At 45.6% G+C, this 18,502-nt stretch overlaps 1 protein-coding gene across 1 annotated transcript in view; it reads left to right on the top strand.

The window, feature by feature from the left end:
• nfixb (nuclear factor I/Xb) overlaps window positions 1–15,342 on the top strand; it is a 440,781-nt gene extending 425,439 nt beyond the window's left edge. The window contains exon 13 of the mRNA XM_043694872.1: window positions 2,393–15,342. Coding sequence (XP_043550807.1) covers window positions 2,393–2,407 — 15 coding nt within the window. The 3' untranslated portion in view covers window positions 2,408–15,342. The remainder of the gene's footprint in view (window positions 1–2,392) is intronic.
• The last annotated feature ends 3,160 nt before the right edge of the window (window positions 15,343–18,502 follow it).

Genomic DNA, 18,502 nt, shown 5'->3' with positions numbered 1-18,502 from the left:
ATATTGTTTGTGAAATGTCACTGTGAAGGAGTGATGTAGTGTGCAAAAGCAGAAACTCAGCCGGTCTGGCAGCATTGGTGGAGAGAAAGCAGAGTTAACGTTTCAGGCCCAGTGATCCTTCTTCCTGAATCTGCAGATCTTTACTTTTTCATGGTCTAGTGTAGACTGGTATTTTGTAATCACTCCAGGGAAAGGTGTAGACGTTAAAACTAAGGAGTTCGGAATAAGGTGGAAAATTGGGGAGGATCTCGGTATGGGGGATGAGTTACATGGGGGATGAATCGTGGAGCAAGGTTATTGCAAGCAGATCAGGAGAAACCTACACTTTGTTTGGCTAAGGAAGCAATTATGATTTGATAGCGACTGAAGCTGACCCAGCGTGTTCCCGCCAGGTATGGAGCTCCCAGGGCAAGAGTTCTGTCTGTAGTTGATGCTCTGAGTTTGGATGGTCACACTTGCAGTTTAAAATCAACTAGGCGAAAGTGGGTACTGCAGATGCTGGAGATCAGAGTCAAGATTAGAGTGATGCTGGAAAAGCACAGCAGGTCAGGCAGCATCCGAGGAGCAGGAATATCGACGTTTCGGGCAGAAGCCCTTCATCAGGAATTGTGAACGAATCCTGCCTGAAGCGTTGATGTCCCTGCTCCTCGGATGCTGCCTGACCTGCTGTGCTTTTCCAGCACCACTCTAATCTAGACACTTGCAGTTTAAGCCTCCCCTAATGATCTTGTGCAGCAGGCGGTCACATCTTTCCTGGCTCCGTGCTTAAGCTGTCCAGCTCGCCTGTGAAATGTGATACTTCACTTTAGATCGCGGAGCTATGACACTGGTTGGTACATTTCATTCACAGAGCTCTCAGGTATCTGCTCCATGCTGTTGCTCTGACTTTCAGCTCCCTCTATAGCCTCCTTCACTTTCCTCTAAGCCTGCACTAATCAAGCACAGTGAACGTCAATCGTAAACAGACTCATATAATCGAACATCAAAGAATTGAACACTACTTTTACTCACTTACTGGATGGTGGTTTGTGATGTTTGCAGTCAGTCAGAAAGGGCGCTATTGAGATGTGTGGAATGTATTCTTAAATATATAGAGAAAAATGCAATGTTAATGTAGATAAGCGGAGATTAATCCAAAGAGCAGTAGCTTTCTTTGGACCTCTCAATGTTTTCCCTTTCTCTTAACTTTTATCCAAGTGTTTTTTATTGAAAAATTTACCTTGCGTTGAGAGATACCTTTGCGTTGTGTCAAAGTGGTCCCCTTACTATGCAAATTAATTGGAAAGGATTTTGCATGTATTTTCTTGATGCACTTGATTCCCACTGACTTGCTTCAGGAGCAGTTCCGAGAAGACTCACGTTTTCCTGAGATGAGGGGGTTCGGCTTGGGAGGAAGGGTTGAAGAGGTCAGGCCATCAGAGTTCAGATGAATGAGAGGTGATCGTAGTGAATCTGTAGATATTGAGAGGATGTTTCACCTCAGGAAGGAATTCACAACAGGAGGAATGGTTTTAATCTGTCATTTAGGATGGAGCTGAGGAATTTATTCTCTCTTAGTCCCTGGAATTCTCTTACACAGGTCATTAAATATGGACAGATTTCTCATTGACAAGAAGTCAAAACTTATGGAGAGGCAGGAAGCAATGTTCCCTCTGAGCTGATTGGAGGGTCGGCTCACATTGACCTCCAGTTCTGGAAGTTTCTGCCATATTGGAGATCCGCAGAATGAGAGGAAAGGTAGACTGGAAGATGAGATCGAGTCCACAATCAGTTCAGATCTTTATTGACTGGTGGACTGAGATCAAGGGGCTGAGTGGCCTACTCCTGATCAAAACGCAGAGAGGTTCAAATGACAATCGACTCAAGTGCACAGCGACTGGTGGTGTCCCCCAGAGATATCACGGATCAGAGCTTGAGAGCATCACATGTGCATCTGAGGGGCTGGGGGAGTGAGGGAGCTACACTCTGCAGTGTATAGTATGATCTGAGATTGTTTCTACTGGACACTGAGGGCCAGAACAGGGAAGTGTTCGACTCCCAATATTGACAATCTCCGTCAAGGTGAATAAAACTTTGATGAACTTCTGTCTTAAATTTACCTTTTTTTGTCACATGAATTTACTTATGACTTCTGTCATTAATGTAGGCGCCATGGTAGGGCGACTTATAACATTTCTCATTGTATTTTTCTTGTAAAAGTATGTTTGACAAATAAATTCTAAATTCTAAATTCTAAAATCCTCACAAAGGAAAGAATAGAGAAAGCAAAGTTTTTTGTTTGAAGAAAAAACAGAAGTCCCCTTCAGACGATTGACTGAGCTGAGATGGACCAGTGCTACTGTACCTAACCTTGTTCATAATTTTCTGTCTTGTTTTCCTGGTCTCTCCACAGTCTTGGTTCCTCTGATAGTTGCGAGCCTGTCCCAATGAGCAGCGACAAGACCATCTGATACCTTCCTTGACACAAGTAAAAATTGACACAGAGAGAGAGAAAGAAAGAGAGAAAGAGGGGGGAGGGAAACGGCATCATCGCTGAACACTGGGAACAGAAACAACAACCATCTGAGATGACTCAGACACGTTCGAGGAAGGAAACAAAAATATACAAACCAGTTCAGAATGATCTCTCCAACCATATAGGAATCGATTTTTCCACTCAAATTGGCAACCAATACCGTCACACATTGTGCAGTGTAACGTGGCTTTGAGTTTGGTGGGAGCATCTCACATTTGCATTTTGTAAGGACCGTGATTTTAACCTGTTTAACCAGTATTAAAAGTAAAGGGTAAAGGTTACAGTGGACTCATAGCACACCAGAAAGATGGTACACAATCAACCCAGAATTGACGTTTTTTTTAAAAAGGAAAACACTACAATCTGCAATGCAAATGCGACTATTATCTTTATAAGTGCCTCGTTCAGTATACATCAAATGCATTAAAGGCTTCATAAATGTATTCAAATATTTATAAATATATAGAAACTATACAAGAATAGACAATTAGTTATTCCAGCCCCAATTATCCCACCGAAATGTGCTACAGTCTCTCAAAATGTATTCTATATTGGACTGCCTTAACAATTAAACCTAAAAGTGACCCGGATTTTTGGCCGTTTCCCCCACACTGTGCAGTTGAGGTGATGTCCAGCAGGGGGCGGTGAAAGTAACCCTCTCAATGACATGCCCTTAATCTCGGTGAGACTCTGGAAAGGGGGTGGAGGGCTCAGGTAGGAACCAGCTAGTTTCACAACCAGTGGAGGACTCAATGGTTCTAGTTGTTGCTAGCGCTGACCTTTCACTTTCCCCACATTTCCGCCTCTCTCCCTACCACTAGAAACTCAAGTAGGACACTCAACACCTTCCTGCCACGCCAGCCATTGCTGGCCCTCAGTAGCAGTGGTCAGAGCTGCTGGTATAGGTGAGTGATAGCTACATCACTTCCACTGCCCATTGCCCAAGCAGAAAGAAGCCTTGTCCCAGTTTGGCCGCTGAGGCTATCTGCTTAACGGAAGGGGGTCGAAGAGCCTTCAAAGGGGTGTTGGGGGAATGGGGGTGAATGCTGTGGAAAGTGTAACAAGAAAGGCAAAGGGGGCTGGAGTGGAGCAAAGGTAACAGAGAGATCAGGCACCAGCCCCTAAGATTACTACCGCCCCCCCAGTGGAACACACAGGTGTGGACAGATGGACAGGTTTCAAGCTAGCAATCTTTTTCTCTTTCCCACCCCCTCCTCAGTGTCTTCCCTTAAGTCCTTAAGGTGTAAATGATCCTTCCACCAAATGGAAAGCTGAGTGGTACGAGTCCACAATGACTGGGTAAACTGTACACATGGAGCTCTGTTAAGGAGGAATGCTCATTGATGGAAATCCTGCACCTGTCCAAGTTCACTCACTCTGCTCCCAAAAAGGGTTGCTCATATTTTCCATCCCTGACCTGATTGCAAGTCATCATTGATCAGGATTGAGATGGCGAAACAGAGAGGGACATGAAGACATGTCCAACAGAGTGGGTAGGAGGGGGTGGCCAAAGGAAAGAGGGGGACACAGAGGGAGACAGAGGAAAGGGAGGTGTCTGTTTTATACAAGGTCCGATTCTTCAGCACCTCCTAACATTGTGTGTGCGGCTGGAGGAATGAACCTGGAGTTGATGTGTGTCCTCTCTGAGGTGCAAACTACCAATCAGCTGCATGGTATGGACTCCATTACATCCCTCCCCCAGATTGGCTGGTGGGGGTGATGATAAAGGAGGGAGAGTGGCGGAGAGGGTAGGTATATGGGGGAGGGGTGAAGTCAGATAAGGGGTGGGGAAAATGGAGGAGGGGTGGAGGTGAATGGTGGAGGGGTGTACGTGGGGGTAGAAACAGGATCATCATTGGATCCGAACTTACGTACTTGAATTTTGATTGGGCAGAGGTCATCATGTAGTGGCATTGAATTCAACCTCAGTTCCCTCCCCACCTCCCCCACAAAATACCTCCCCCCCCATCCACCACCATAAACTACAGCCTATCCTGACCGCCAACAGGGGGCAGGAGCAGAAAGCACAAGAGGGTGGGAGGTCCATGTTGCTGCTCCCAGCCCCCAACCCAAGCCCAGCCACCCTCCCCCAGAGTACCAGGGCCTGGTCACTGGGTCCTGATGTATACCCTCCAGCCCTAGGCCTTGTCCCCAATCACTTTGATCACCCTCACCACTCACCGACCCACTAAGACCGTCCATAATAAGCTGGTGTCCTGTTCTACAGCAGTAAATGGTTGTGCTGATCTGGAGACATTGCCCAGAGGAGGCTGCCTAAGGCAGAATCACTTGTTTTCACATAACATTGGGCTACAGAGAGGGAGGGAGGGATGGGGTAGAGTGAATCTAACAGGACTCTCCCACAATGGACCGAACAGCCTCACCTGCTGCCCTGTGCCCCGCCATGATTACAAGATCTGAGTGAGGAAGAGATTTGGCTTCAGCCCAATCTCAAAGTTCAAACTGTAAAGAATTTGGACCAGCTTCAGTAGCTGGAAATCTGAAATAAAATCCAGTCCCCTGTACTCGCTGCTCACAATGTGGTCTCTCCTCTACATTGGAGTCTACGAAACGCAGACTGAGCAACTGCTTTCTGAAACACCTATATTCTGTCCATAAAAATGACCCTGAACTTCCAGTTGCCTGCCACTTCAACAGCCCACTCTGTTCCCCGGAGAACATCAGCATCTCGGGCTTGCTGCAGTGCTCCAGTGAAGCTCAGTACGAGCTGGAAGAACAACATCTCATATTCCTCTTGAGGACCCTGCAACCTCCAGGACAGAACGTCTCACTGCATATCCTTTACCCAGCCCCACACCCCAGGCCCTGTAATGACATGGTCTGCTTTCAGCACAGCCAACCAATTTCCACCTACTCATTCACCCACATTATCAGCCTCACTTTCTCCCTGGGTTATCATCAACTATCTCTTTGTCTGCCTATCAGTTGTTCTCTCTCTTTCCCCACACCATCTTCCTAGCTACTATCAGTTCTGATAAAGGCTTACTGCACTCGAAATGTTAATTCTGTTTGTCTCTCTCCACAGATTCTGCCAGACCCTGCTGAGTTTCTCCACCAATTTCTGGTTGTGTTTCAGACTAGCTTCAGTTTGTTTAAGATGGGAGCTCTTGTGTTTGACTCATTTCCAACCAGGAACAGAGGGGTTAAAGGGTAGTCAAGTGACCAAATGGTGACTTCACTTCTGTCACGCACTGACTCTTGGTTTCATCTCTGTGATTGTGAGAGATATAGACAGTCTTTCAGTTCTCTCTCCGAGTGCTTTGTAATCAATCGTGTGGACCATCTCGATCAGACGACTTGCCAAGGATTTTGGGTAGTTGATGTCATTGGAGACTGTGCATTCCTGTTCCGATCTCCATCTTGGAATGACATCAAGCTTTTGTTCGCTAATTCAAATTGGCACGAGGCAAGCTTTGCCTGAAAACAATCAAGGCATTTGTTGACCCGATTTACTCTCAGTTGTTGAGGATGTAGCCACGGCAACCAAGGTAGCAGAGCAGGAGCTGGTTTGTAAGAGGGAGTCATGACACAGAGGGGATGGTGGGTGGGGGATAGGTGTCAAGGGAGAGGGGTGCCCACTTGAGGACAAGATGCTTTCTGGGGGCCAGAAGCGTGAGCGGAGACTGAAACCAAGATCCCACCACCAAGTGCTGGATAGGCTTTGCCACCTAATAACAGGCCGCAACCTGCTTAGAGGAGGAGACAGTGTTTGAGGACAGGAACAGAAATTGCTGGAGAAACTCAGTAGGATCTGGAAGCTTCTGTGGAGAGACGAACAGCATTAAAGTTTCGAGTCCAGTGAACCAGTTCTGTGTTTGAATAACCTAAATTTGACTTTCCTGGTAACCAAATCCAATTTACTGACACAATCTTCTCCTGTAGCAATATTGTGGGGTAGGGGAAAAGGGGGAGAGGGAAAAGGTTTATGGTCAGGAAGGGGGTGGTGGGGAAGAGAGATCTCTTCAATTAGCTCTGCTTTCCATTGAAAGCTAAGCGAATGGACAAGGTATGGTGTATTTGTGTCATGAGCATAACTCCGTTTCAGAGTTAAAGACAAACATATAAATCTCAATATAATAATACTGCATCTGAACTAGGTAGGCTTTGTAAACCACACGCCGACACACAAGAGTCATCGCCATTAGCAAATGTTTGTTGCTTGCATTCTGGGTAGTGATAGTTTTGGCTTTGCTTTCTGGTTTACCGCTTTTAAAAAAAAGGAATAAAAAGTAATCAGAAGTGTTAAAATTTTTGCAGTTTAAACAAATGCAGAGGCTGCCTGTCTTAGGCCAAGGTGGGGGCGGGGTGGGGGGCACCAAACCTACTCCTCTCCCCCAAACCCTGAACCCCCTTTTTCTGGTTCACTTAAAGCACAGCAAAAAGCAGCAGCTCACATTGAACATTTAAAGAGACGGTGTCCCCTTTCCTTTTTAACCTTTGTTCCCTTCTGTTATGCACAAAGCACCAGGATGGAAATTCCCATAGATCCACTCCCACTCACGTTTCCCTATGTCTGACCAACCCTCCACCCCTCACCCCAAGCCCTTCTCTTGACCCGAGCTCACTTCCACTTGAAACTGTGGTTTCCTGCTTACAAATTGCTAGGAAGGGAACCATCAAGAGTAAGATGGTAGCTTTGGCAGTCCAACGTGCAAGGTCAGACGTGAGTGTGTCACGAGGTTGCGTAGTGGTGACATTTGATGACACGTGACTTAGCCAGGCAATCCTTCCCGACTGTATGGGTGGTCGTCTGCCTGTATCGACCATGCACAGCCCCAGACCCAGCACAGCAGATTTCAGCCAAGTTGGCTGTAGGTCCCCTTGACAAGCATTGGCATAAAGTAATGGCCATGGCCGCTGCTTGGGAAATGTGGCCAAGTCAAGGTGTGACTTCACAGCGATCTAGCTTCCTCCCCCCCCTTGCTGTCACACATCAAGAGATATGCCTTAACATTCCCATCGGATTGTCGCAACAATACCTGGCACGGCTCCCAAACTTTAGGAGGAGGAACGGAGAACATTGGGAACACCACCACGCTTCACGGCTCTCCTGTCTCTGCCGATCATCCACCTTCCCCCCATTACCCTTGGCAATCCATCAGTTCAGCATTGCCCTCCCAAGTGTTTAGAATGAGAGACAGACTCTGTAAGGGCAGGGTGAATGAGGGATTGAGAGTGTGTTGCTGGAAAAACATCTGCATCTCTAGCATCTGCAGACCTCACGGTCTCCAGGGTGACTGAGGAGCTGGGTTGAGGGGATTATATCTTCCCCGACCCCAGCATGACTCCCCAACCTCCTGCAAGAAGTAGATAGCCACTGGGGAGGCTCTTCATTGAGTGCTCTCCTTGCCTAGACCCTCCCTCCTGCCATTTACCTGCTTATTACCAATGCTCATTCAGAAGGGGTCAAGGGAGGTCAGAGGTCAACCTTCAGCCAAAAGAGATACCTGATAAACCACTCAGTTGCAGCTTTCAGCACCCACGATCCCCACCCACAACATCCACTCTTCGGGGTGGGAGGGAGGGGAGAGTTTGATGTTTATATTTCGTGTCATGCCAATTTCAATTTGGAAAGCCTTCAGAATACAGTGTGCAAAAGACAGAAAAGAAAGGGGACAATGTCTCTCAATGCAACTCAGTCAAAAGCTGAAGACTGCAATGCCAACTGACAAAGTTGTCTCACTTCATTCTTCAATGCAGCCTGCACCACCTTCCTACATGCACCCATGAGGGACATCCAGCAGATATTATCCTGGATTCCAAATGCCTGGGGTCTACTCTGCAGCCAGTGTTGTTGAGAAGACTCTTTTCTTCCCTCTTCCTTTTTTATTCTATCCCTCATTTCCTAAACAACTTGTTAAGACTGACCCATCAGACATCAAATAATTCAAGAGTATTTTTTATTCCAGACAAGATTGAATCTTTAATTGGCCTAAAATCTGTACTTCCTGATATAAAGTTAAGATTTGAAAACACACGTGAAAGAGAATATTGACGTAAATTTCATAGGATCAAGGTCATTCCTCGAGGATAAAACAGAGACAGGGACCTCTAATATGTTACAGGAAGGTTAGGGTTTCACAGGGTTGACTGAATGCCTTGTTTCAAAGCCATTCATGGTGGTACATTTTCATTCTTGCCAGGCCACAGATTGCTGAGACCTTTGCTCTCAACTGCACTTCCTGCACGGATATATATGGGAATGAAGAGAGGCCTGGGTGGTGCTGTGACAGTTCCTCAATTGGATAGTCCACCATCCAACCCAAGAATAATGTCCAGGTTGCTGGAGAAGAATTAGTCATTCTGAGCCCATTCATTTTGGAGAAAATCTGAAGTTTTTTTTCCTAAGCTTTCTTCACAGCAATCGTGACAGTGTACAATCCCAAGTATTGAGTATCTTCCAGCAAGCTAGATTCTGAAGATAGGATGCATATCAGAAATTTGATATTTAAGGATATTCCCATTCTCCCTTGATTTGTAGTTTTTAATGAAGACGTGCTCTGAGGAAGGAGGCCTGTTTGAAGCTGAGACCAGCTCCTACCATGGATCATTTGGTGTCTGAATTTCCTGTGGGGAAGTCTTTGTTCTCTTCCTGCTAAACCTATAATTCTTAATTTCTACTTAAGATAATTCATAGACTTTATGCCACCATTCTCCACCCACAACTAACTGGTTAGCAGTGGGCATGATGTTGTGGGGATGCCATGGTGATATGTCCATTCTTTGCTGGTTTGATGTTGGACATATCCACGTTCCTCATCATGCTCTGCCAAGCAAGAAAGCTCAGATATCCCAAGACTGGTGTAGCCTATCCAGGGTGGCAAAATCCGGCTTCGAGGTATTCCTGAAGGCTTTGTCGCATTGCCCCTCCTACCCCACTCCTGTCCTACTGCCCTACACTCTTCCCCTTGACTGCCCATTTCATGCCAACTGGCATGGGGAAGATTAATTGTTATCCAGTCTGTTTACTCTACATAATCAAGCTGCCCCTGCTTGCAATTACTCATAATTCTTAACAAATTGCTTACAGCAAGCATGTCTTTTGATTGCCCTGGTGAATCTTCTCTTGTTGTGTTTTGGAAATTAACCATTAATTTCCGGTAACTCCATGCCAACCCTGTCGGCCTGTCTCGAGAGGATTCGGTCTGGTGAATCATTGGGGCACCTCACGCTAGTGTACCTCTGTTTTTCAGTTCATATTACAGTCTTCACCTCACACTAAGACAGCTACTATCTCCATAGCAACCCCTCACACACAAATCAAAAGAAAACACAAAAAACATTTTTCAAAAAAAAAATCGATAGCCACTTAAAAAGAAACGTCACCCGGTGACAATGACAAAAATAAAAACGTTCTTGAGCACAGCAGAACTTAGAAAGGGGTATGCTCAAGCAAGGAGTAGAAACCATGGGGGGAGTAAGCACACTACAGAATATAGGCACTTAGAAGATATTGACAAAATGCATGGATACAAATCTGAGCAAATTTCTTAATTGCAAGAATTCCGTAGGATCTGCTTTGGATTTGAACGCACAGGATGCTAAATTCTACGAGAATTCTTTATTCTAAAGAGCTACTGCAACCCAACTGAGGTAACACGTCAGTCGAGGGATCAGTTCAGTTAACCGGGTAGTGTAACCTCAAATCATGTCAACTGAGGGATAATGTTAGTTGGACTTTGGTTTCCCACCTTGGTTCTACCCACAGGTATCCTCCTCATAACAGTTGAAACATCACAGTCCACCGCACAGCTTCAGCACTGTAGCTGACTGTGCTAAATAACTTTAATTTTTTTTTAAAAATTAAAAGCGAATCTAGAGGAGAATTTATGAAGGCCAGCCTGTTATTTTTTTTTCTTTCGTGATGGAGATTGACATGTATTTTGTCAGAAGGAAAAAAATAACAGTTCTCAACTGAAACCAAGTGCAATGCATTGGAGAGTTGAATATCTTTGTATGCTAGAGATTGTTAAAAAAAAGAGAATTGCTTTTCTATTTTTTTTTAAAGAAAGGTCTGCCTTTTTTTTAAAGTCTACTTGCCCCAGGGACTCTAAACAAAAGAAGGGGCGATACTATCCCAGCCTTTATAAGTGTGGGGGAGCTATTAAATTTTTTTTTCTTTGATTGTGGTCTTTTTTGTGTTTTTATTTTTTTATTGTGAATGAATCTGTACCCCTTGGGTTGGGCTGAAGGAGAGAATTGAAAAAAAAAGACAAATAATTATAAATAAAATGGTGCTTTTTATGATATAAAGTACGTTCAATTCTACAATTACAGTATATAGGTAACAAAAACAGTTAATTGTTATTGATGCTCACTGTAGGGAGAAGAAAAGTTCATTTTTGTCTATCCTTTTTGTTTTATTTTTGGATCAAGTCTCTCTTTCTAGGCTGAGATATACAGTGTAGTACTAATGGAGTTTGGTGTTTTTCCCTGTTTAATCGCTTATCATTGCAATGGAGTACAGTAATCATATGTTATTCGAAGGGTTTCTGTGTTGTAGCGGACCGCAGTAATCACGTATGTTATCTCATTGTCTTATAACCTTACATGGTATCCATGCCGATCTCTTCAGCTTATCCATCAAACAGCTAAATAATGAAAAAAAAATGTAATATTGAAAAAAAAAGTTTTAAAAAAATGAAACTCCAAGCAAGAGCGAAATAAATAAATTCCATGTTCATTTGGCGTGTTCAAGGGGTGGGGGAAGGCAGGTCGGGATTGGTGTAGGGGTTTGGGCGGGCAGTGGGTAGCGCCCTGTGCTCATTGACATGGCAACTCAAACAGGCAACAGTCCTCTCACTACCCCAACCCCTCCCTCCTTTGCAGCCCATTGCCCACAGACGCAAAGGGGACGGGTAAAGGTATCACACAACTGGTTAGCGATTTGTAATCAGTCCACGGATTGGGAAAGGCTGCAGTCATGGCCTGCTTAATTGTTTCACTGTGGCACGCGCAGAGTCTTCGAACATTTACAGTGCATTTGGAGACCATTCGGCCCAAGGTATCTGTGTCGGCCCACCAGGAGCCATCCAGCTTCATCCCACGTTTCCAGCTCTTGGCTCTGTCATCTTGTGGGCTACAATGCTTTAAACACACACTGGATTCTTTTAAATGTGACAAGGGATGCTGTCCCTTTGTGTACCCTCAGGCCTTGTGTCCCAGAAACTCCCTACCACCCTTTGGATGGAGAGGAACCTCTCCTCAAATCCCTCCCTCTTGCCCTAACTCTATGCCCCTTAGTTATGGGCCCCTCAACAGATGGGGAGTCAGGGCCTTGAACCTGCTGTATTTAGTCTCCTCTTCATACTTGGTGTTTAAACTATGCGCCTCGGCCTCCTCTGTTCAATAGGAAGCAACCCCAGCCTCCCTATCCTTTACCCACTGCTCCTATTCTCCAGTCCTCAGATTCTCCATTGTACACCACACTTGTTCAATCACATCATTCCCATAGTGCATTGATCCGAACACCATGCAGAAGTGCCCTAACTGCTGTTTCATGCAATGGTATAAAACCTAAAACTGTGGATGCTGGAAATGTGAAACAAAAACAGAAATTGCTGGGGAAACTCAGCAGGTCCAGCAGCATCTGTGGAGAGAGGGACAGAGTTAATGTTCCGAGTCCAGCGACCCTTCTCCAGTAATGGACTTGCAACATCAACTCTGTTTTTCTCTCCGATGATATCACCAGACCTGCTGGGTTTCTCCAGCAATTTCTGCTTTTGTATACACAATGAGTTTGGAAAACCAATGCTAAATTGCAAAGTTCAATAAGTCTAAAAATAGCTGTCCTTTGCTCATTTGGCTTTTAAAAAAAATTTCCTTTCCTAACCATTCCTTTGTTAATGGAGCTATTCCCTCTCCACACCCAGACCAAATGTTAGTCTCTGTGAATATTCAAGAAGGGGAAGATGAAGGAAACTTGTGACTGTCTGGTTTTGATTCTTCCCTCCATGAAGGCAAACATCTCGTCAATGGATGTGACTAAGAGCGGAAAACCAGTTTCCCATTTGCTCTAGACCCTTGGGTGGAGAGGTGCTCCCCTGTATCCTGACCAACCCTTGTTCCCTAAACAGTGCCGAAACAACTACTCCCTCACTATCACATTATTGATGGTGGTCTCTTGCTGTGCGCAGCCTGGCACACCATACTCCCTACATTACTGTTGCTGACTGTGCGCGCCAGCAGTGCCTCATCGATTGCCCCACAAGGTGTTAAGTAAATGCAATCTGCAGCCGTAAAAGATTCCAGTTTACGTGAAGCTCTCTGCTTTTCCCCTTAAACAGGGCGCAGCGAGGGAAAGAGTTAATGTCACAGTGAAATGTTTAAGACCAGGAGGATTAAACAGGCACATGTCCTAAATGCAGACTTTTAAAATCCTGCCAAGCACGCTGGAATGTTCGAAGGTATTGATTTGCAATCTAACAAATATTAACTTATGATCTACATAACATGGCCAGTTTGGATTCGATGTTTTTTTTTGTACAAATTAATGAAGTATTGTAAGACGCACACATGCTTGAAGGGCATTGAGTGTGTGAGGGGGGTGGGGTGGGGAGGGGGAAGCTGGGTTTGAAGTTGAGGGGCTGGGACACTAAAGTGCTGTTCAGTTTCAAGTCTAATCCTGGTCGGTGTAATCAAAGCCTTAATCTGAATTATGACTATGCAATTATTGGCAATTTCAGCACCTTATTTTTAAGAAGAGTTAGGTTAGAGACCAGAGTAAATGCAATGTGTTTTAGGGTGTACTGATTCACAGCTAGTGTGTTGTTCAGGGGCTGCTTGCTCGTGGTGAATTCTTTTGGGGTGTGGGAGGTTGGGTTTGGGATATTAGGGGGGTTGGGGGAGGGAGGTCAAAGGTTTAACCCTTTCAGCTCCATATGAGGCATCAATACAAGGCAGTGGGCCCAGCATAAAGTCAGTCACAGCTAGTTTAGAGTCACCTGCCCATCCCATTGGGCACAGAGTGGGGGAGTTAGTATTGCGAGTCCAACCTTGCCCCTGGGCATTGAATTGCGATGCTGCACACGAGGAGGGCTAGGGCTTTGGGTGAGCACTCGAGGAGGTGACGGTAGGAAGGCTAGGGAGAGGAGGGCGAGGGGATGGGCAGTGTAGGAAGCACTGTCTGATAAATTCAATCCATTCTCACCTGGATAATTCAAGGGTATCGGGCACTGCAAGGCCATCTGCTGGCACACAAAGGGATTGCCAATGTCCCCGCCCACACTGAGCAGACAAAGAGGCCACTCTTCGGAGTCTGACTCCCTCTGCAGCTCCAGAGACCCGTATGCTAGTGACAACAGGGCACGGCAGTCTTTTTGTGAGTCATGTTCAGTGTCCTTGTAATGCACACCAAATTTGAATCTTGCGGAACGGAGGGGCTTGTCGCTAAACTGTCTCATCTTGCACTCATCAGGACAAATGCAGGAATATTAAATTCCAAACTGTCAAAACAATTTATACTGCAGTAGAAAAGGGTGCTGATTGGTTAGTGAGTTGACTCTGATTGGCCATTAGACTCCTAAGTGACTAGGCTCCTCAAGCTGCTGGATAATTCCACAATAGCCCAAGGCTTGAACCTGTTCCTTTTGTATGCATCGTCTCTGAATGTGTATCACTTCTAGCAAGCAGCAAATGACTTGATTAGAAAAGGAATTTGTTCCAGCCTAGAGCACTTTTTGAATGACCCGGGAGCCTGTAGTTCCCCCTTACTTTCTGCATGGCAACATCTCTGCCAATCAAAGTTGATTGGCCATCCAATCAACACCCTGTTGTCTTGTTGGATTGAAATTTGGTATTTTTGCATTGGTCCTGATGAGCATGAGACTAAAAGCTTTAGCAACATTGCGCTCTCTCTCTCTGTTCAGCAACATTGATGTTGAGAAGATTCAGACATCACTTGGCCCTTGGTGTGTTCTTCCAGACGGTGCCAGCATTAAGGAGCACCGCATGCTGAGAGTCCTGCAGCCTATGCTGCACCCGCCAATGCACACTTCTCATCCACAACCCGGCATCCCACCCCAACCACAGTCAAGGGTCTCATTAATGGTACTATCAATCCAGTGAGACTGAGGAGCTGACCTGGTTCAGGCCTGAGGCAGGCTTCGGAGTTGAGGGAGGCCACACTTAGGCACAACAACTTGCCTTGTTTTTGGAACTGACCTGGGCCTAAAGTACGGGCAATGGGTTGCTGCAGAGATGGGAAGAGCCAGGTCAAGTCCACCACCACCTCACCCAGATCTGAGCAGTGTTCATTTCAGCAAGGGCCAGGCTATTAATTCAAATCTTCAAAGCAAGCTGCTAGCTGGCCAAGAGTGGGTGAGGAGATGGTCAGTGGTGGGAGAGCTCTGCATTCCTGTCTGTCATTGCTCCACACCACCCTTCCCCCAATAGATAGGAAACCCAATGATTATAAGCTGAACATGATGGGGTCTTGGAAAGCCATGGTACAGGAGAAGCAGAGGGGTAATGTAGCATTTGCCAAACCGGCCTTCCTCCCTGACTGACAGTGGCTATTGCTGAATACACATGGCAGGGGGAGGTGGCAGGGAGGAATACAGGGACTGGGTTTGAGAAGAAAAAAAATACAAAAAATTTGAAAACCCGAAATTGGGACTTCAACACAACTTGAATTTGTACCAACATTTCTCTTATGACAGAGCATAGTGCTATCCCAGAACCCCCTGTGCACGCCTATTTTCATGGTTTAATGCATGTTTAATTACAATTTCTTTCTCCATAATAAAACAATTTTATAGAGCAACACTTGTTTAACTGATTGAATAAAAAAGATGTTCTTGACTGTACAAAACTGTGTGTCAGTGGTTTACCATTAGAAGTAGGCCATTTGGCTCTTTGAGTCTGTTCCATCATTCAATGGGATCGTGGCTGATCTGACAATCCTCACATCTACTTTCCTGCCTTTTCACCCTCATCTTTGATTGCCTTACTCATTAGAAATCTGTCCATTCAGCCTCAAATATACTTAATGTCCCAGACTTGACATCCTTCTGTGGTAAAGAATTTTACAGATTCACTACCTTTCCTCATCTCTGTCTTAAACGGTTACCCCTTGCTCAGATTTTATACCGTCTGGTCCCAGACTCTCTCACAAGGGGAAACAACCTCTCCGCATCGACCACATCAAGTCCCCTAAGAATCTCGTACATTTCAATAAAGTTACCTTTCATTACTCTAAACTCCAACAAGATGGGGCCCAACCTACTCAACGTCTCCTCATGAGACACTTCCTCATATCCAGGATTGGCCAAGTGAACCTCTAGACTGACTTCAATGGCATTCTATCGTTACTTACATAAAGAGGCCCCAAACTGCTCACAGTATTCCAACTGTGGCCTTTTATAGTTTAAGCAGGACCTTCGGATTTGCAAAACTGTGCCCTCAGTGCGATTTCCTGCAGTTAATGGGATTGTCTTTCCTGTATTTTGGATTTACCTCCCCTCCCTCCACAGCCAAGGGAGCCTACCATATCACCTTCAGCCCTTGATTCTAGCTAGTGTAGGTGAATGGACCCCGACACCTGTGGATGCTACATATCCCTTAATATTCTTGCTTCGAGAGCAGACTCTCAATCTCAGATGAGAAACTTACACAGCATCGACCATTGTCATTTAACTCTTACCCGGGATGTGGACACCACTGTTAGTGCCATTGAACTGATTGTCTCCGTAAGTCATTTCACAGGGCAGTTAAGACGCCCGCCTTTTGCTGTGGGTCTGGAGTCACGTGTAGGCCAGACCCAGGTAAAGATGAGGGTGGACAAGGGATTTTCTAGTTCCAGGCTTTTAATCACATTCAAATCCCAATGCCTGGCACCGTGGGATTCAAAGCCAGGACTGCCTTGCACCAAGAATCAGCCTGTGTCTCAGAATTGCCACTAGCTGCTGAAGAAAGCTCAGAACTCCTACACTTCCAACAGAAAAGAGAGCTCCTTCAGCCGCTGATCTTTCGTATAAAGGGCCAGCACTCGTTATCTGATTTGCCTTCCAGACTGACTAGCTGTCGGTCTGGAGTCACGTGTAGGCCAGGACCCGGTGAGGACAGCAGATTTCCTTCCATAAAGGACACCTCTGAAGGTTTTTAACAATATTCCACTAACTGTAATGATTGAAATAAGGCAGACACATGTTTTCGCTCCCGATTTCCCTCAGCAGCCATGGGTTGATTTGAACTCGTGTTATTCCAGGCCTTGGGTTTGACAGGAATGATAAGCAATTCCCTGTGTTCCTGTACCCCATCCCCTATCACACTCCCCAGCAGTGGGTCCAGCTCAGCTCCTACACATGGTCAAGTCTTGATGTCTAACAGGATACAGAGAGGCATGGGTCTAGTACAAACCGGACTCTGCCCGAGGGCACAGTGAGTGGTTATGGGGGGGGGGGGGGGGAGGGGGGGCAAATGCTGCCCCTATTCTTCCTTTAGCAGGTAAACCAGGCCTTTGCGATGGTTCAGTTCTCAGATAGATCAGGGCTCAATAGATTAATAAGGGACAGAGTTCCACTCAAGCCCCTTTCTCCCTCGATGTAGCTGATGAGTTGGGTTCCCAGTTGCCACATGACCCCTGGGGTAAGCGTTTACTGAAGGGCTGGAAGCAAATATCGGGTACAGGAACAGAAATTACTTGAAAAGGTTCAGGATTCTTCAGCAGCAGGAGTTCGAGGATTCACACTGTGCAAGGATCAGATCCCGGACATATCCAGAGGAATTGTCACTAAATTCCACCATTAATCGGGTAATGGTTGGGTTGGGGTGTGAGGTGGAACTTCCTTACTTAACGGGAGGGGGGGAGGGGTCATATTTTGGTCACTACATTTAAATAATTGTTTCTGAATTTGGTTGCTTGTGAGATTTCTAATGAAGTAACTGAATTGAAGGGAGGTGGCAGTAATTCATCCACAACAATGGTGACTATGAAAACTGACACTGAAGAAACCTATCAGGTTCACTGTCATCCTTACTCATTCTGGTCTATATGTGACTCCAGACCCACAGCCAATGGGGCTGACGAGCCAATTAGTTGTGCCAGACTGTGGCCAGAAAGCTGAGACACTACCGCAGAGTTCTCAATGGTAATTGGTCACCTCACAAACAACATCACTAAAAACTAAAAGATTATTTAATCAATCAGTCAGTGATGACACTTTGAAAAGTGTTTTACTGCCAGGAAAATGCTCTGGGATGTACAGGGAGACATTAATGCTTGCCTCTGATTTCTGCCCTATCACATGACCCCAGTATCCATGGATCTAAGGCCATTTCTGGAGTCACAGACATTCCCTTTGATATAAAAGAATGTTCGCCTCACAATCACACCTCACACTTGAACACACATACAAACACGCGCGCGCATACCCCCTTACACACCACACACCCACACACACCACTCACACACACACGTGCGCGCGCACACACACCACACACCCACAAACACACACACACGCACACAAACTCCACACACATACAAAACACCACACACACCACACACACACACACAAACACCACACACATACGTGCACGCAAACACCACACACATACAAAACACCCCGTCCTCCCACCACACACACACACACACACACACATACACACGTCTATGGGGTGACTTTGCATTTGCAGATGCATTCTATCTTGCTCAAAGGGCACACAACCTGCGGGCAGTCAGTCCATGTCATATTTGATAAATTCCTACTTTGGAAATAGAGCCAGTCTGATTCAAGGTTGGGATACAGACAGACTCTAACCTTAATGCATTGTCTGAGCTGAGGTATCACCTGTTGATTTTATAAAACCTTAAGTTTTCTCAAGAGTATGACTAAAAAGAAGTTTTGGAATTTACATATTAATGAACTGAAACCTGCAGCCCATTTTAACAGGTGAAAGACTTAACAGCATACTAGGTTTGTTCAACATATCATTTCTGTTGCATGACACTGTAATTTGATGCTATAA

The sequence above is a fragment of the Chiloscyllium plagiosum genome, chromosome 8, assembly GCF_004010195.1.
Source record: "Chiloscyllium plagiosum isolate BGI_BamShark_2017 chromosome 8, ASM401019v2, whole genome shotgun sequence".
NCBI lineage: Eukaryota > Metazoa > Chordata > Chondrichthyes > Orectolobiformes > Hemiscylliidae > Chiloscyllium > Chiloscyllium plagiosum.
This window is presented reverse-complemented; position numbering and strand designations above follow the sequence as displayed.